The sequence below is a fragment of the Pieris napi genome, chromosome 9 (assembly GCF_905475465.1).
Source record: "Pieris napi chromosome 9, ilPieNapi1.2, whole genome shotgun sequence".
In the NCBI taxonomy this organism is placed as follows: Eukaryota; Metazoa; Arthropoda; class Insecta; order Lepidoptera; family Pieridae; genus Pieris; species Pieris napi.
In genome coordinates, this window is record NC_062242.1 from 12,421,530 (window position 1) to 12,441,219 (window position 19,690).

Genomic DNA, 19,690 nt, shown 5'->3' on the forward strand with positions numbered 1-19,690 from the left:
GATCGTATTTCTTAATACGAGTTTGTAAGGTACTTTTTTTACATTCTGTATAAAGCTTTTAATTAACGATAATTATCACCTACAGAATGTTTTGAAGAAAATTTATCAAGACATTTAGTTTATTTAAAAAATATTTTAATTAAATAAAAAACAATATACATTCGTCAAACTTTATTTATTTAACCTATCGAGTTTTTCTCTTTTTTCCACCAGCGCCATCTGTTTTCCCGCCTTTCCGTTTGTCACTTTTGTCTGCCACTTTAGGTCCCTTATTCTTGTTAAAACGCTTCTTGTTAGTTTTCTTACCAAGAATATTTTTATTATAGCCTTTTATCCATCTATCGCGATTTTCTTCCCACGCTAGTTGTTTTACACTGGAATTGTCTGTGTTTGAGACAGCTTGACTTGAACCCTGTTTTTTGTTTGTAGCCGTTTCTTCTAGAAGAGTTGAAAATTCCTCTGCTGACGCGAATAAGGAACCGAGATCGTCACCTCCTGTTGATTTAGAAAAATTAAGAAATATAGTAGTCTAGAGATATATTTATGATGTTTTACACTTTTGCATTTTCCTGAATTTGTTAGATTGGTATTATGAAAACTATTTTTGATTATATTAGGAAAAGAATATACAATTACAGACAAAACCGTTTACGACGACATCGTTTAGAACAACATATCGGTTATATTGACCAAATCAAAGGTCCCGGCTGAATTCTATTAGACCGACTTATAGAAAACTCTGCTTTTTACATACAACATACATATATGTATATTTAAAACCTGTCCTACATATAAATATTTCAATTATTACTTAATCTTTTTATTTAGAGGTTATTTGTTCACCGCATTATAATTCTTTTTTTATATTATGTTCTCTAACAAAATTGTCTTCAAAATATTTGAATCATACCTTTAATTTTCAACTTCTTCGTCTTGCCAGATTTCTTTCCAGGAACATCAACTATGTCATCATCATCATCACTATTCTCCAATTGTAGTTCTATGAAAAAATTTAAAATAAATGATTTACATCATTACATATTTCTGTTTAAATAACATATACATAATAATTACTAGTTTGATTAACATACCATCTTCATCTTCACCAGATAACACAGGTTCGTCATCATCGCCAGAGATATCTAGTTCAGCGTCACTGTCATCTTCTAAAATAAATTAATCAATTTTATTTATATTATTGTTTTCTATTTAAATTAAGTATATTTCTTAAGAAACAGTCCAAGTTGGATGAAAACTTTCTGACCCTACTTAAGTTAATTATACAGGTTCAAATTGGTTTATAAACATACAAATAGTTTTTTTATACATTATATATTGAGCAGTGTTGGCCTAGTGCCTGCAGCTCTCATCCCTGAGGTCGTAAGTTCGACCCCCGGCTGTGGACCAATGAACTTTCTATGTGCGTATTTAACATTCGCTCGAACGGTGAAGGAAAACGTCGTGAGGAAACCGACCTTCCCTTAGACCCAAAAAGTCGACGTCGTGTGTCAGGTACAGGAGGCTAATCACCTTCTTGCCTCTTAGATTGGCGAGAAATCTGAGGCCCAGACCTAAAAGTGCCTGTAGTGCCACTGATTTTTTATTTATTTTATGCATTGTATATATGTATAATACTCACCATCACCCCCTGGGATATCTTCATCGTCAGCACCCTCATCATCAACTTCTTCATCACTGCCCTCTTCACCCTTTTTAGGCTTCTTTTGTAACGTCGCTTGCATTTCAGACATAAAGTCCAATTCCTCGTCAGATTCTAAAAACATAATAATTAAATGATTAAATATGGCGGTTATTAATTCACCAGTTCTTCGTGGTTAAAGTACAGTAATCCCCTATAACGCGATTTTCATCCCCATATAACGCGGATATTTCTCCATTTATATGTCGGAAGTGAGAAATTTATAATAATTTGTCAAGTCCAAAATTAATTTTGCGTTTTGCACCTGTTTCAATTATGTTGTTATAAAATTAAACTAAATAACTTAAATAAATTCGTGTTCCTTGTTTTTGAATTGTTCACAAGTTCTCCTACAACGCGATTTCATATAACGCGGTTCTGGTCTAATAAATAATAAATTGGAGGTTATAAATACTTATAAACAATATTTTTAATTACTTTGATTGACAGGAAGATATCACTCAACCGTCTATCGCCTTTCCTAAGTTTTATGTTTATATGCGACGAAGTGATAATTAAATGTGTTTTTATGTTAATTAAGTACCTGTAGCTTTAGTTCCAGTAACAGAATCAAGATATTTCTCGAAGTCCTCACTCGTCACCGAATCATTGTCGCTTTCGTCATCAGATTCTGCGTCTTTACGACGTTTTTGAAGGAATCTGAAAAAAATACGATTATTATATATGTATAATCGTTTAAAACCAAATACAAAGTGAATGTTTCAGGGAGCGTTCAAGTATTACGTAACAAATTTTTGAAGGGGTTACCGATGCGGGGCGGGGATTGAATGACGCATTACTGTTAATATTATTTTCGACTTTTCAGTACTTTACACCACATAATGGTAACTTTTAGGTATAACGTCACTGGGTAGTCACGTTTTACTATTGGGTACAGAAAAACGTTATGGCGCGTTACATTGTGTGTCATTAAACTCCAAAAATTGCGTAATACTTGAAGGATCCCTCATTTACATTCGCTTATATATGGGCTTGAATATAATTTACACAAATTAATTTATGAAAAATTGCATCGTTTTTACTAATACCTTTTCGTCTCTTTCTGTCAAAATGTCTTTACGTTGTGATGAAAAGAGACAAATAAATATGCTGATTGAAAGTGTGCGATCAGATTGATCTTTATTTTGCAATATTTTTAGAAGTTCTATAATTACCCGACTATCCAGCCCATCACAAATTTTATAATTTTTTTTCCCTATAAGAATAAATATACTTACTGATACAAAAACTGCTCATCAACAGGAATCTTAGCAACGTCCTCGTTCAGATACGTTGATGAATTCACGGGCATACTCCTAAGTCCTGTAACATACAATTTATATCAATGGCATCTTGTCTCTTTTCATTTAAACGTTAACACAATTTGATAGAGAGAGACAAAAGAATACTGTTTGCGGTAAATCGGTATCAGCCAAAGAATTGGATGACAATTGTCGATTTTGACTTTGACACACCAACCGGAAATGGTAGGTGGTGTTCCGGCAAGGATGAGTAGTTCGAAATATATCACCGTCGCGTGCGCACTAATATTAGGCTGAATACATTTTCTTATCACAATTATTAAAGGATCCAGTGCTTGGTTTTTTTTATATGGCAACTTGGCATAATCAGTGCTATTTTGGGAAATACAACTATCCTGACCCAACTCCGCATACGGACTAGCCCGTCTACCGATAACGAATTATATCCTTTTTCGGCCGTACAATGCGCAGAGGCGATGAGAACTTGGAGAAAGTGATCGTGGTTGGTAACAGAAAGCAAAAGATCAGATGGCCGTTTACCAAACAGATGGACCGATCAAGTGTAAGACTCATCGTCCCCAAAACTGTACCCAGTAATAAGAGAGGCTGGACAGAAACCGGTGGAAACTGATTGTCCGCTCCAGGCGCTTTCTTGCTGACCATGACAACATGAGCTACCGACTGAAGAGAGGAATTTTGGGTACCATAAGTCAATATTTCTTACCTTTAGGCACATAATTCTTTCTGACGGCGAACTTGGGATGAGACCCTTTAACTTTCTTCAGCTGCCCATCATCCTGATTGTCTGTTGGTTTCTTGGGGTTCTTGAATACGAAACGGTCCAAAAATCTAATCCCCGAGAAATCTTTTAGCGGATCACCTTGGTATTGAATTATTTGATCTGAAATTGAATACATTTTCTTATGAATAAAACAAAAAACAAACCCATGGCGCTACAATCTTTTTAAGCCTCAGATTTCTGTATCTGTTTCATGATCATTTGTTTTGTCAAAAAGACATGGATTTTTGACAAAACAAATTTTCGGATGGGTAAACAAAAGTTCTCTGAAATTCGGATTAACATGCATCTAGATATAGATAGATATGATATTATAAAGATATTAAACTGCTCGCTTCAGAATGGTAAGGACCAACTTGGTAAAGAAACAAAGCTTTAATATTAATAATACTCACTATTAATAAGTTTTTCAGCAAACAATTTGACTGTAGGATGAAAGTGCGCAGCCAGAGGCAACAACTCCAAGTACGCACTGCAGGTGGCGCCACAAAAGGCCGGGTTCCGAGCGAAAGGGTTGTATTCGGAGATTACCTACAATCACAGAAAACTGGTGAATTAAATCGTTACTATCAGTTTTATAATTATATTGATTTTGCTTTACGGAACAGCTCACTATAAAGAATGGTTACGAAAATGGGTTCAATTTTATAATAATTACAGAAATACAAATAATGTATGTATTTCTGTAATAAATAAATAAATAAAACTTTCAATTCAAACAATGTTAGGCCATACCATTCAAGTAAGATTTTAATGTAATGTAATATTAATTAAACTGATTGTTAATTTCGGCCTGGTCATAGTTCGAGATGACAATTTCAAGACAAAATTTAGCAGCAAAGTAATTATAGTACACGTTATTTAGGGACAATGTTTTTGAAGTAAAACTTCTTTAGGTGAAATATTTTTACGGATGAAACGCAATAATAATAATAATATTAAGATGTGCAGCGTTGTTAACGAAGAAAAGGGAGAGAGCGATTGAGACCGATTGAGAGAGAGAGTGAGAAGGGCGAATTATTACTATAAGAATTTCTATTCTATTTTTAAACTTAAAATTTCATAAAGAGAATTTATGAAATATTAGTATTTTATATTTTATGCAAAATAATTTATTGAAAGCTCAAATGACGAATTGTAAATTAAAATGCCACGTGTTTAATGACAGTTAAATTCCTAACATATCTTCCTTTTTCCCTCCCTCTCTTTCCTCTCTCCCTCTCCGTCTCGGAATTCTAAAGTTTTAGATTTGTATAAATATGAACAAGACTTAAAAGTTAGTTCACCAAAGAAGGTTCACTTCTGACATGTGTACTTACACACAACACTTTTTATTTTTTTGTATAGGGACAAAGGATCCTAAACCATGAATACCCACTTAAGTGGATGCGTTGCCGGCCTGAGCATTTTATATTATATTTGCATTTTGCATTATAAAGGTAAAAAAAATATTGAAATAGCCTTATGATTTTTTGGGTTAACGCGTTACATACAAATTTTATTACATTAAGAACTCACCCTTTCCATATTAATTGTTTTTTTAAGTTGAATCTTGGTCTCCACTTCTTTATCCTGTACGTCTTCAGTTTTCACTTTGGCATGATACCATGATCCGCTGACAGAGGAAGCGTCTCTCTTTTTGGGCTTAATGTTACCTTCCTGGTCTATCTTTAGATCTACGTACGATTCTTCTTCGTCATCTATAGGGAAAAGGATTTTTATGGATAAAGTAAATAAGATTTAGGACCATATTCTAATTCGTATTTCGAGTCACAATCTCGTCTTAAGCGCTATCGAATGTGAAATTTCATACAGAAAAAATGGTTTAACATCTACCTACAGGCCTGCAGAATTTTCCCTCTAAAATCAACTTAGATTTCCCTTAATATCGATTATAAAACCTTAGTTTTTTGGTGGGCACTCACTTTGAAACGTAATATCAAATATGCGTCTAAAATACATTCAAGAGGTATAAAATTTCGATCTTGGAGTAATATAGCTAGTGTTTATATTTGGTTTCGTCTATTGGTTGGGTTCTGCGCATAATATAAAATGTATAGAACCATGCGAAAGAATTTCATGTATACTTTATACACCCCTTAAACACCCTCAAGACATCTTGATTCCTCCTATACTTGGGGGGAATACCCCCAAGTTGGCATCACTACTCGAAACTAGATTTGAGTTTGACATTCTAAATACGGGCCTTATTGCACGTCAGATGTCAGTGCCAGCTATATAGTTAGTATTGTATTTTCAAATATCCTATAAATTATCTTAGAATCAAAGTACAATATTAGGCTAGATTGTAATTATTTATTGTATTAATAGAAATTACACCTTTAGTGCCTTAAAACCTGATTGGTTAATAATAATAGTTTATTTTAAATTATCTGTCTCCATCTTTAGATCTTTAGAGTGCCTGCACAATGACGGATAGAGAAAGGTGCCAAATGTCAATGTCATTGACAGCTGAAGTGTTGTCAATGTTACTTATTTTCCTGGAGATTACATTTGCTAGATTATATCGGATTGGCTCAATTTTTTTTTTCTTTTCTATAAATTTGATTTATGTAAAAGTAAGACAAAGTAATCGATTTATTGCCAGTTCTTTTCGTGCGCTGTATGCCTATATTTAAGAAATGACAATAATATAAAATCAGAATCATATAACTTTTTAAAGCCTTAATAATTTGACTGAAACTGAAGACATTTTTGGGTTAATGTATTTAATCTCACCTATTAAAAGATCTTTCTTATCTCCTATCAGTAAATCGATTTTCTTATTCTCTTTCTTTTCTTCAACTTCTTCAACTGTGTCGTTAACATTTTCTTCAGTTTGTGATTCTTCTTTAGACGTTTCTAAGTCTTCTTCATCCAGATCTACCGGTTCGGAATTTTCTACTTCTGCCTGAAATTAAAAAATTTTTTTATATGTATTTAAGAGTGACTATATATTACTGTTTCATATCAAGAAGTCTTTGACGGAACCTTTTTTTGTGCAAGTCCAACAAATGCGACGGAGTAAAAAAAGTCTATTTTTTTTAATTAGCATTATATCGTAATTAGCTACTACTAATATATATTAATTATTATGACTCAGTTAACCTTTTGATTGGCTTTTAAATTTTTGTTTATATTTTACATTATTTTATTTAAGTTATAGTTGCGTGTTATTTAAATGTTGTTAATTATTTATGCACTTCTTGTACTGTACCTTCTGTAAGAGTTTATTTTTTATTGTTCCACATTAGGGTTGCCTGGAAAGAATCGCTTGCGGCCTCACCGACCGTAGCCTAATAACTTATGTTACCTGCTTTTTTAATTTTTTTTATATGTGTGTTTTTATATATGGTAATAAAGTGTAAATAAATATATGCAAAATTTCATTCCTTTTAGAATTGGTATGCAACTCACCTTAACCTCCTTTTTTGTCCATGTCAAATTGAGAGCATCTTTTTTGCTTGCATCCTTCAAAACCTGTGACACCAAAAACAGCATACCGCAGACTTGACCGGGCGTCATATAACAGCACAATTGCAACAACCGTTTTACGAATGCGACAACTCTGTCCACATTTTTGTCCTGCTTCAACGACTTGTATATGAGAGAGAAGAGAAGAGCGGAATGGGCGGTGCTGAAGATCTCTGGGTTGATTAGTTTCTTGTATAGCGCTGAGTAATATCTAAAAGAAACAGTTATTTAATTAGTTATAAAACTAGATTTTTAATTGAAACTGTTTATTCTAAAACGTTGAATGGCCAGAATTGTTGTTCGAAAATAATATTTTTTTTAATATAAGGTATTTTTGACGTGATAACGTCTAATAAATCGATGATTTAATCGCGAAGTTTTGAGTCATACAACTTGTTTGAACTGGAGCAAAATATCAGCGCGTTAAGAAACAAATATTTTTATCAAAATACAAGGAAATATTGATGCTAAAACTCCCGCAGAGTCATGGGACAAACATTTAATTAAAACTAATTGATTTATTAATAACTTGGTTAATAAACTAAGAGTCGGTTAAAATGGGAATCACACTCACCTATCACTGATACCTTGCGACGTATCGCTGACGTGAAATAGAAGCGCCAGCGCATGTATGGCCACGTTAATTCCAGCCAAGTGTACCAATCTGTAAAATTTTTTTTTTTTTTTACCTGTGATAAACCCCTTTATTTTTTATTTTTTCTTAACAAACCAGTAGGAGATCAGCCATCTATACCTGACATTCACCGTCGACTTTTAGGTCTAATTAAGCACGAACAAGTGTTAAATGACAAAAAGTGTCTTGGTGCACTGCCGGGGTTCGAACCTACGACCACAAGTGCCACTAGGGCAACACTGTTTAGCCTGTTTTCAAAGCGAAACAATAATTGTTACTTGTTCGACAGAGTGCAAAAAACATCAATAAAGAGTCCATTTGAAGGACATTGGGACATCAAACACAAAGAAGAAATATCAAAATTCAATGACTTTAAAGGAAGTTTACCAGATTTATTGTTCAAATTAACCTATATTGTACAACCTACCTGTGAATAGCGTCGATATGAGCAGTGGTGTCTAACAATCTCTCTTTATCCGCAAAGGGGTAGGCACGTTTGACACCCGTCAAAATAGCTGACATCAGACGGGAATCGATTTCACCCTGAAATATTAAGTAAACCATCCCTCTTAAGTTTATTTTCTATTACACAAATGGCAACAGTACAATGACGAGGGCATTCAATAGTATTTTTTTCTTTTATATAAATTGTCTCTGCACAAAGACAATTTATTATTATGCTAAGTAGGCTAGAACATAAGAGTTATAAGTAATTTAAAACTAATTTACTTAATACGATATTTAAAGTGTCCAATAACACTACTTACATTCTCTATTAAAGGGAACACACTCTGTTCTTAGAAACTATTATATTTAAAACATAAATAAAAATTAAACTGTGCAACGGTCAGCCGGTTTGTGTTGCTACGAGCAACACAAACTTTATTATTAATGTAAAAATTATAAGAATTTTGTCTCATCTGTAGTAGCTAGACTTCATTTAGTGAAATATGTTGCCATGAGATAATATGCATGCTTTATTTGCAATATTGTATAAATATCCAATTCCTTTTTCTTTACATAGAAAATGGGTTTTAATTATTAAAATTCTTTGTTAAAATAAAATAATAAGTAAAAAGAGAATATGTTTACAGGTAATACATATAACTTTTTTAAATACATGTGTGTGTACTAAGACATCATGGAACATTACGATCTAGGCTAGATCTAGAACTTAAGACTAATAAGTAATTTATTTACAACCAAATTTACTAATAAGGATATTTAACATTAGAATGTCACTAATAACACTAATTACAGACTCTATTAAAGGAAAGACATACATTTACATATTAAAATGTGTAACGTTAGACTACTTCAAAAGTTAATGTTTCACACAAAACCTTACCTTTTTAATTGACGCCTTGAAGAATGAAAAATATATCCGTATTAGGCCTTCAGCTATCTTTGAATCGTCTTTGCCCAAATAAAATTGATTTAAAAAGCATACACCGTAGTACTGCGCACGCGGTGATATATTCGGCCTAAAATTATAAAAAAATTATTTGTTAATAATTTATTTATTAACCCGACTGATCGCCTTGTCCATTCTTGTACACCCTGTTTTTAATTAAATAATTAATTAACAACAGTTGAGTAGCAGTGATAACTGTATATTTGTGATGAGGTTAAAAAGCTTACCGAAACAGCATTTTCTCAATTTCTGCTAAAACCACATTTTTCATGTTAGGATGATTGTACAATAACTGACATAAATGATAGATCACTTTTGATGCAACAGTCTGGGATGGATCACCAAGTTTGTTTATAATATTTGATAGTAGCATCTGAAAAAAGAAGAATTTGCAAGTTTTTAAATATCATGTTAAAAAGATTTAATGTATGTAACTGACCTCTGTTCAGCACAGAATAAATTAGTTTCTATTATCTGAACTCTATGCTCAATATTTTTAAAATAATAGTCTGATAAAATAAAAAAGGATATACATTAAAGATTGGTTATTAACATACAGAAGTGTGGTAATTGTATCAGCTATGTTTGAATTTTAAACAGATTTATCTTTACACTCATATTTTTTAAACACCATTGCTTTTTTCTAAAATGTATTAGTCTTCTTTGGATATTTATTGATTTATGAAAATGGTTTCTACCTTTTCCCTCTCTGGATGATGCATCAAGAGATATGACATGGCACTAACAGCTTTCTCTTTGTTAGCTTCTACAGAATCATGGGCAAATTTGTTTAAAGCTTCCACATATGCTGGAAAAACACAAATGTCTTTAATACAAGTGGAAATATATTTGTTTATAAATATGTTTAGTTATTTTATTATAATATATATTATTTTATGTAAGTGTAACTAACATCCGTATAATTCCTTTAGCTGATCTGCATAATACCATAATTTGAGAATATTCCGGCGTGCTTGTTTGTTGCCAGATGTCATTTCATCCAAATGCCCCAATGGATATTGTTCAAAAGTTCGCAATTTTACATCAGGTATTAATAATTCTGATATAAGAAGCTCTGACAGCGCATCTGAAATAACAATTCATTGCCAATAAACATTGAATACATTTTACAACATGTAAATTGTTTTTTATCTACTATATTTTTATGGTTTCCTTTTTTTTCATTTGATTATGCACTTCTTGCACTTAACCCTTAATATGTATTTCTTTTTTTAGTTTTTACCTTATTAGGCTTGCCTGGAAAAGATCACTTGTTAGGTATAAGGCCTGTTATATCCCTAATAAGTTTTATTATATGTTTTTCTTTTAATGTTACAAAGTTTAAATAAATAAGTTATTATTTAGATTCTCACCTATTATAACAATACCATCTTTCTTCTTGGCTGGTTTCACACTATTCACTAAATTCCTCAATGCATTTAAATTGTGTACCGGATTATCCTAAAACATGTTAGAACTTTGTGAAATAATGTTTTAACCTCACACTACAGTTAAGCTGAACAAACATATATAATGTTTATAACTGTAACTACAATAGTTTTACATAAAATAAGAAATATACCTGTATAAGGATAGTTGCTGCAGCCACCCTATCTCCAATAGTACCTTTATTTAAAAGTGTTTTAGCCCATTGGTAATCAGAAGTCCCTGATTTACTGGCTTCTGTAAAGAAATATGTAAATTTATGTAAACATATTTTGTGTTAAAAAGTTACTTCTTCCCAAAACTAATTATTTTAAATTAGTTTAAAGAAATCATAGCTTACTTGTTTCATATGCCAAAGTATCTCCATGTAAAGCACTACTCGCTTCTTTTTTACATGCTTCTAGCTCTAAATGTGACAATGTTTTGGTAGTTGTGGATGGTTCTTCAGGCATCTAAAATGCAGTCAAAGTTAATACACCTGTTTGAAAATGTGTTATTGTCAATATATTGTTGTGTAAGAAGTTGATTAACTTTTTTACCTGCTGATACCATTTCTTTTTCTCTCCATAATCAAGAGATTCTGCAAAATTCCTGGCTATACCATAACCTTTTTTGTGGTCCGCGTTTTTGTCTTCTTTTTCAAAGTTTGTGTAGTCTTCATCAACTAATATATTTTCTTCAAATCTTATATGTTTACTCATTGTGATAGTTAATATAATTATACATTCATTTCATAAAAACTAATTTTTTATACACACAAAATAAACACACGTGAAAAGTTAATTTCAGTAAACACCACAGAGGGGAATTGCTAGTAGTAACTAGTAATAGTGTTCTGTGATTGCTAGAGTTATCAATGTAACAGCTGACATTAGGCGGATACATTTTCCTCTTTTGCCACTTACAATTTATTTGACACTTCATAACATCATTATTAATGTCAATAGTCATACTTAAAACTTCAACTGTGATTGTTTTGTGGAGGAGCCGAATTTAGTATTTAATAAAATAATACAAATTATTTTATTATATTTACTAATTTAATAGTTACATAAGTTTAAAACCTTAAATGGATGACCAAGGAAGGAAAGTCATTGTCTGTGACAATGGCACTGGTGTAAGTTCAAGAGAAATCTACAATTTGTTGCATTATATTCCGATAAGAGATTGATTCATCATCGGAAAACTATTTCCAGTTCGTCAAATGTGGATATGCAGGCAGCAACTTTCCTGCGTTTATTTTCCCGTCGATGGTGGGCAGGCCGATCATCAGAGCAGAAAACAAAATCGGTGAAATCGATGTCAAGGTATGAATCATTGATATCCGTTTATTGACTTCCTCTTAGGGCTCATGGATGACTGATGATATATCAAGTCAACAATAAATTGTTATTAACGAATAATACAGTCACATTACAGTCCACCAAAATAAGAACATAAAATTGTTAATCTATACAAACCACGCCTAGACTGTGTTTACGCTTTCATTCCTTTCACGAAATTAAAAAATCTTACTGGTGAAGATTACATATAAATGTTATGTCAATAGTTACTGTTTTTTAAATTAAGAATTAATAATATTATACAAATTGAAAGTATACATTACTTATTCTTCTACTACAACAAAATTTGTTATATTACAGGATGTTTGTATCGGAGTAAGTTAGAGAAGTTGTTACAGGTCTTTAATACTTATCTCATAGCATGTTATTTCCAAGTTATTGTAATAAAATAAAAAAGCATGAAGCATTTTTGGGAGCTATTGAAAACTGTTTATAATATGTTCATACACACATACATTCAAAACCTTATCAACTTGTATAAGTTGATAAGGTTTTGAATATATTATTATTGTGTGTACCTTATACTAACATCGTAATGACTTTTGACTTTTGACTTTTATTTACTTAGTAAATCATAATTAATTTACTCATATCACAAAGACATATGTATATTGTGAATCTCTAAAACAAAACTTGAGTGAGTCTAATCTCATTTACTACCAGTTCTCAAATATAGGGTGCAAAACAGGCAAGTATAACTTACAAGAAAATCCTACACCCTTTTTAAGTGCACTCTAAATAAATCGATAAAATTAATATATGTGGTTTATTTGCCATAATATTAATTAAAACTTTCATGCTTGCCAGACGTTTGACCCTGAAGTTGTGCAGGTAACCTTCACAAGTAGCTAAGCTTTAATTTTTATCAAGAATATCACTAAGTAATATGCTATAAGTAAACAAACAGTAAAACAGCCCATTTCTATGCCCTAATTTTTTTAAACCTTTTTTTAGTTATTTTCAGTGTGTTGTGATTTAGAATACAGTTAAGGGTTCAATGCTAAGTCATGTGTTTTAAGTAAATATTATTTATAGGTTTACTAGGTTATTTCTTATATTTTAATTGAATGTTTATTAGACTTAAGTAACCACAAATGTAAGCCAATGCTCTTAACCAATCTCTAACTTACAAGCACACTTCAAAAGTAGTCACTAAATTTTGTATAAAATTAATATTAATAAATAGGTAGGAATTGTGTTCTAACAATCTAAATTTGTGTGCATTTTTTAACACAATGTATGATGTCTAATTCAAATAATCTACACAAATGATATTGTTTTTAGGACTTAATGGTTGGTGATGAGGCATCTCAGCTCAGGTCAATGTTGGAAGTCAGCTATCCTATGGAAAATGGGGTAAGATTATATTATTAGTAAACACAAAAGATTAGAACGTGTAGGTACTTTAGACTTTTAAAATCTACCGAGGTTAGGTTAGTAACAAGTCCGTTCCGCAAGAAGTCTCGAAATAAAAGTGAGTCAACGCCGGTGTTGCCATGCTTTATATAGGTTTCTGTTACAAGATGGTGTTAGTCCGCTAACAATATTTTATTTTTAGATGTAGCTTTGATAGAAAATTCCTTAAATAAAGTGGCAATTCTGTTTTTCTTATACATATTTAGATATTTGAGAAATTGCTGCAATGTATGAAGAACTTCTATTATTCTGATTTTAATTAAAAACTAAAATATAAGAAATTATGAGAACCTGCTTATGTGAATAAAAATTCACAGGTGGTACGCAATTGGGAAGATATGTGTCACGTATGGGACTACACATTTGGGCCAAGTAAAATGAATGTTGATCCAAAGGAAACTAAGATTTTGCTCACGGAACCACCCATGAACCCCACCAAGAATAGGGAGAAAATGATTGAGGTATGTAGTTGTGACAAGAAGTTGATTTATAAATAAATACAATGTAATAATTAAATTAAATTTTTAGGTGATGTTTGAGAAATATGGATTTGACAGTGCGTACATAGCAATCCAAGCTGTACTGACATTGTATGCGCAGGGATTGATCTCTGGGGTTGTAGTTGACTCAGGTATGAGATATTGATCAAAAGATAAAGTACTTTGTTTTTTAAACTAAAACCTCATTTTTATCTGATTTCCTTAAAGAAATTTGCAGTCTGTGGTTCTATCCATAAACACTATATTCCGACAACTTTAATAACTATTTGATGTTTATATCTTTAGTTTATGATGTACAAAAATAAAATTTTGCCTCTTTTTATGATACAAATTTTGTTTACAGGTGATGGTGTGACTCACATTTGTCCCGTGTATGAAGAGTTTGCTCTTCCTCACCTCACTCGTCGATTAGATATCGCTGGTAGAGATATCACTAGATACCTTATTAAGGTGGGTAATAAAATGCATTTATTGAAATATTTTCAATATGAGTTAAAATCACATAATAAAATCCTTCTTTATCCGTAAAATTAATTCGAGTTCTAAGATAAAATTTTCCTACTCTACTTTTTCAATCTAACAATCACCTCAATATATTCCAGTTACTCCTGCTCCGTGGCTATGCGTTTAACCACTCAGCTGACTTTGAAACAGTCCGGATGATGAAGGAGAAGCTCTGTTACATCGGATACAATGTGGAACAGGAGCAAAGACTGGCCTGGGAGACCACTGTGCTGGTGGAACCTTATGTGGTAAGGTCTTTATCTGTCATAGAAGAGCTACATATAAATGTTTTTTCTCTTAAGCTATGTAACATCTGGTCAATATATTCTTGCAGCCTTGTTGTATGTACAAGAAAAAACGATTTTAAAACAAATGGTGACTTTTACCTTTTAATACTATAGAACTAATCTAAGCGTACGACCAATAAATATGGAAATTGTATTCGTTTTTACAACAAACTCCCAAGCGAAATTAGAGTATTATCACTAAATAAATTCAAAGCCCTCGTTAAACGGAAATTAATCAATAAAGCGTTTTATACATTTGAGGAATATTAAAATGATCCAAATCCTTGGGATTGATTTGCTCCAGTACAAAAATTTGTATAACTAAAAGTTGGCGATTAAAAGAGTGGCGGAAAGTTTTTTGCCAGTTCTTCTTGCCCGCTCTACGCCCTTGCGTAAATGTAAATTTAGAATCAATTTAACTTTTTTTCTGTTGACGTTCATAACTGTACTGGTTTACCTATATGAATAAAGTCTTTGAATTTGAGTTTGAACATAAAAAAGTAATTTCACTCTTATTTATTTCTGTATAAAGCTTCCTGATGGGAGAGTGATCAAAGTCGGTGGTGAGAGGTTCGAGGCCCCGGAAGCTTTGTTTCAGCCTCATCTGATTAATGTGGAAGGGCAGGGCATTGCTGAACTGGTTTTTAATACCATACAGGTAATTATTACCTTCATTTTTTTAATTTAAAAATTTCATATGTATTTGGATTTTTTGACTTTATTTCCGTACGTATAGTGTCAAAAAACGTTATAAAAAAAAATCAGTGGCGCTACAACCTCTCTAGGTCTTGGCCTCAGATTTCTGTATCTGTTTCATGATCATTTTTAAATCTAGTAGGCTAGTAGGTGATCAGCCTCCAGTGCCTGACACATGCCGTCGACTTTTTGGGTCTAATACATGTCAATTTCCTCACGATGTTTTCCTTCACCGTTCGAGCAAACGTTAAATGAGCACATAGGAAGAAAGTCCATTGGTGCACAGCCGGGGATCGAACCTACGACCTCAGGCATGAGAGTCGCACGCTGACGCCACTAGGGCAACACTGCTCAACAAACGTTATACGTCGATTTAAACGAAATATAAATGTGTGCACGAACAAAATTGTGCATCGCCGGGCGTAGAGGCTATACTCTTACATATATTAAAATCATAGGCCGCCGACATAGACATGAGAAACGAGTTATACAAGCACATAGTGTTATCCGGGGGCTCCACGATGTACCCAGGGCTGCCTTCCCGGCTCGAGAGGGAAATCAAGCAGCTCTATCTCGAACGAGTGCTGAAAAATGACTGCGACAAATTGGCCGTGAGTATTTAAAGGAATTATAATTTATAATTAATTTTAAATTAATCATTTATATTTTAAGTTATTAGTTACAATCTTTCTATTCTAAATAACATTACAATTACGGTGAACATAAATTTAAAAAAAAAAATATTACACTTCCAAAATAGATTTAAAAAAATCTTACAAATTTTAATTTTTACTTGTAATTGTCCTTTTAAAAATACTTCTATATATTTATATGATTTCATAAAAATTCAGTGAAATTGCATTGTTTCAACGATAATTGTCTGTCTCTTTTTATCACAGGGATGTCTGGATTTGATAGAAAGAGACGAGAGTGGCGCAACTTAAAACTTAGTCTGGCCCATTTTTGATTTATTTATTTATACGTATGCCCAAAAATACAAGGAAATATGACATCACACACATACATATCAGTATTTCGTTGTTTATGTGTGCTATAATCATATAAATGTTTATTTCTATCAAAATAGTGCTTTAACGATAGTTTTAACAAAAATCTTCTACGCATCATCGAGCGTAACGGATTTCGTGAATGTGTATATGTCGCAGCCAACTAGCTTAATAAGCCGTTCAATTAACAGCCTAGCTTTTAACTAAACAGCATTTAACTAGCGACCTGAAAGATATTCAGCCGTAGTAGCGTTTGTAGCAACATTCAATAAACTGGCTAGCTAATGCTTAGGCCATTCGTACTATATCGTACGAAATATTTGACTTAAAAAACATTACTTTAAATATTAATTTGCTCGAGTCAGTCACAGCTAAATTCACATTATTATTGTAGACCAGTGCAGATAGCCTTTAAAATAAATAAAAAGTGAAAAAAATAATAGTAGGATGAAACCTATTGGAAAGGGAGGTTAATATTATAAAAATTAAAGGAAAAATAATTTACGGGCTATCTGAGGTCGGGAAGGGGTAGGGGGGGGAGGTTTAATGGTAAAAAACGGTTTATCTCGATTTCCTTTTCCTTTCGATTTATTTTTCCTTTAATTTTTATAATATTAACCTCCCTTTCCAATAGGTTTCATTCTACTATTATTTTTTTAGGTTTCAAAAATTATCGGCACTGGTCTATTGTCACTACCACGCTCGTATGAATTTGTTTTTCAGAAATTCAAGATACGCATAGAAGATCCTCCGCGACGCAAAGACATGGTGTTCATAGGTGGCGCTGTGTTGGCTGAAGTCTGTAAGAACAGGGATAACTTCTGGCTCACAAACCAGGAATATAAGGAACAGGTAATCCTGACATTTTGTTTACTATGAACTTACCTTTTTTAGTTCTAATTTGTCAACTTTAAATTTTGTACTGTCAAATTGGCTTGTAAAAGTAACAAGTCATTCTCCATCAGTCTAGTTCTTTTATATATATATACCTACAGTTGGTAACATTGTGTATAACTCGTTGGTAATAAACTTCGATTCCCAGGGAAACAGTTTCGGCTTGATCGACAGACGGCTTTGACTTGCTTACATCAAAGCATGCCGAAATGTGTTTTATTGGTGCCTTTGAGTATTTAAATCTTATATAATTCTATTGTACGTGTGTATGTCTCTGAACTCCTCTTAAACGGCTGGACCGATTTGAATGAGTTTTTTTGTATACGGTGGCGCCCTGGATGGTTTAGATTCATAAATCAGTCCGGCAGATGACGCTTCTGTCGGTAACTAGGTTATTTATCTATACAGCAAATAGACAGCTGATATATATATATAAATCTTCTGTGCAATGTGTTCGTAATTAAACTCCTAAACGGCTGGACAGATTTTGATGAAATTTTTTGTGTGTTCAAGTGGAGTCGAGAATGATTTACATAATTAGATATTTTTTAAAATGTAAGACGTGTGTACAGGACAACTTTTATCGGATCCGCTAGTTATTCGTATAAAATATTGTGATATTTTGCAAATTATGAAAAAATGATTTTTTTTCAGGGTTTGTCGTGTCTGCGAAAGCTGGGCCCACGAGCGAGTTAACTTAGGTTTCAATTGTATATGTTATACTATCTACTTAATATTATTTACATTAAGAACAATTTCCGTTTAGCAAATTATTAAAAATAGGTAATATTCAAATTGATTTTTAATGAATTATTCCTGTATTACAATTTTATTAAAATAGATAAAATGGTATAGTATAAACTGAATGTTCGCAGTAAATTGACAAGTTGGAAGACTGTATTAACATGCATTTAATGTATTATTTCAATAAATTGTGTTAAATCTTTTTATTAAATTGTATTTTATTTCTTACATGAAACACCCTACGGATCAAATAGTATTGTTTCTTAATTATATTTGCGTCCAATAAAAATCATGAGTTAATTTTAGCTAATTCACAAACGTGTCACAATGTTCGTTCCCATACACCTCCGAAACGGCTCGACCGATTGTTATGAAAAATTTTCTATTCAGTAAATCTGAAAATCGGCTTCTATCTTTCTTTCAAACCCCTAAGTGATAAGGGGTGTCCAGCCCAAAAAAAAAATTACAACCCTTTATTATAAAAAATAAAATAAAATATGTTTATTATGGAACATAAGATACATGTATCACTTATTCCACGTCATTAAATTTGAATTTGTAGGCATCCCTACTCATCGGCAATGAAGACAGAGGGTGTAGGCCGAGAGAAAAAACCGGCGTAAAAAACTCTCGGTACTCTTTTAAAATCGCAAATCATCAAACAACACTTATTTTAAAACAAATATCGCAAATTAACTAGAGGTTGCCTGTCTAGCACTAGTCCCAGGCCCTTTTATCAACTAGATAATCGTTGACTTTATAGTAAGCCTTTTTACACAGCTTTTCTTTAATACATTTCTTAAATTTATTGAAAGGCAGAGATAAAAGAGCCTCTGGGATTTTATTAAAGAAGAGTATCCCTTTCCCCAAAAAAGAATTACTGACTTTAGATAGTCTAGTACGGGGAAATTGCAGCCTGCGGAAATTACGATCAACCCCTATTTTTTATTATAGCAGATAGTTATTTTTATTGAACTAAAACAATGTTTCTTAGAAATAATATACATAGGAAACCAACGTTTGTCAGGTCAGCCAGTATATATAATATATATATATATGTTACTTAATTAACATTACTAGTGTCATAAACAAAAAAATAATGACAATTGTATGGCTAACCATCCCGCCTATAAGAAATCTATAAAAAACACGGAATGTGTTCAACGCCAAATTAACAGTAAAAAATGTTCGACGTAAAAAGAGTATGTATTTTCGCTAGGATATATCGCATCGTCAAGCATTAAAATGGATTACAAATGTGAAAATTGCCAATTATCGTGTTATGTAGTTAATTAAATCGATAATATTCAAGGTATATAAAGGATTAATTTGAGTGGCAACATTAATAATGGAGGCGAGGAAGTTTATTTTGTTCCTGTTATTGTCGTGCTTCATTCTGGGAGCGTGTGGAAGATTTATAAGGAGTTATAGGCCTCGATACGAAAAAGTAAGTGTTAAGTAATTTTGAGTCTTCAAGAAAAGAGCGTACCAATTCTTGAAAGGCCGGCAACGCACTTGCGAGCCTTCTGGCAATGTGAGTGTCCATGGGCGGCGGTATCACTTAACATCAG

General features: G+C 32.4%; 2 protein-coding genes across 4 annotated transcripts; one reads left to right on the plus strand and one right to left on the minus strand.

Annotated features, from left to right (window-relative positions):
- Window positions 1-156: 156 nt before the first annotated feature.
- Window positions 157-11,541, minus strand: LOC125052360 (CCAAT/enhancer-binding protein zeta). The gene is made up of 21 exons (XM_047653161.1): window positions 11,268-11,541; window positions 11,069-11,180; window positions 10,865-10,965; window positions 10,656-10,743; window positions 10,196-10,369; window positions 9,981-10,090; window positions 9,510-9,655; window positions 9,217-9,352; window positions 8,296-8,411; window positions 7,809-7,898; window positions 7,178-7,445; window positions 6,500-6,671; window positions 5,279-5,460; window positions 4,156-4,291; window positions 3,686-3,862; window positions 2,938-3,022; window positions 2,244-2,359; window positions 1,640-1,774; window positions 1,092-1,166; window positions 911-1,000; window positions 157-495 (listed from the first exon to the last, which is right to left on the minus strand). The coding sequence occupies exons 1-21, from the start codon at window positions 11,427-11,429 to the stop codon at window positions 185-187; spliced, it is 2,982 nt and encodes a 993-aa protein (XP_047509117.1). The 5' UTR covers window positions 11,430-11,541; the 3' UTR covers window positions 157-184.
- A 124-nt stretch (window positions 11,542-11,665) lies between these two features.
- LOC125052361 (actin-related protein 2) lies at window positions 11,666-18,330 on the plus strand. 3 transcript variants are annotated; one of them, XM_047653163.1, is made up of 12 exons: window positions 11,666-11,845; window positions 11,925-12,035; window positions 12,372-12,386; window positions 13,356-13,427; window positions 13,805-13,948; window positions 14,016-14,118; window positions 14,331-14,437; window positions 14,590-14,739; window positions 15,311-15,436; window positions 15,933-16,085; window positions 17,205-17,333; window positions 18,030-18,330. In XM_047653163.1, the coding sequence occupies exons 1-12, from the start codon at window positions 11,798-11,800 to the stop codon at window positions 18,069-18,071; spliced, it is 1,200 nt and encodes a 399-aa protein (XP_047509119.1). In that variant the 5' UTR covers window positions 11,666-11,797; the 3' UTR covers window positions 18,072-18,330. The 3 variants fall into 3 exon arrangements, with proteins under 3 accessions (XP_047509119.1, XP_047509118.1, XP_047509120.1); XM_047653162.1 differs by lacking the exon at window positions 12,372-12,386 and adding an exon at window positions 12,879-12,902; XM_047653164.1 differs by lacking the exon at window positions 12,372-12,386 and having other exon boundaries at window positions 11,667-11,845.
- The last annotated feature ends 1,360 nt before the right edge of the window (window positions 18,331-19,690 follow it).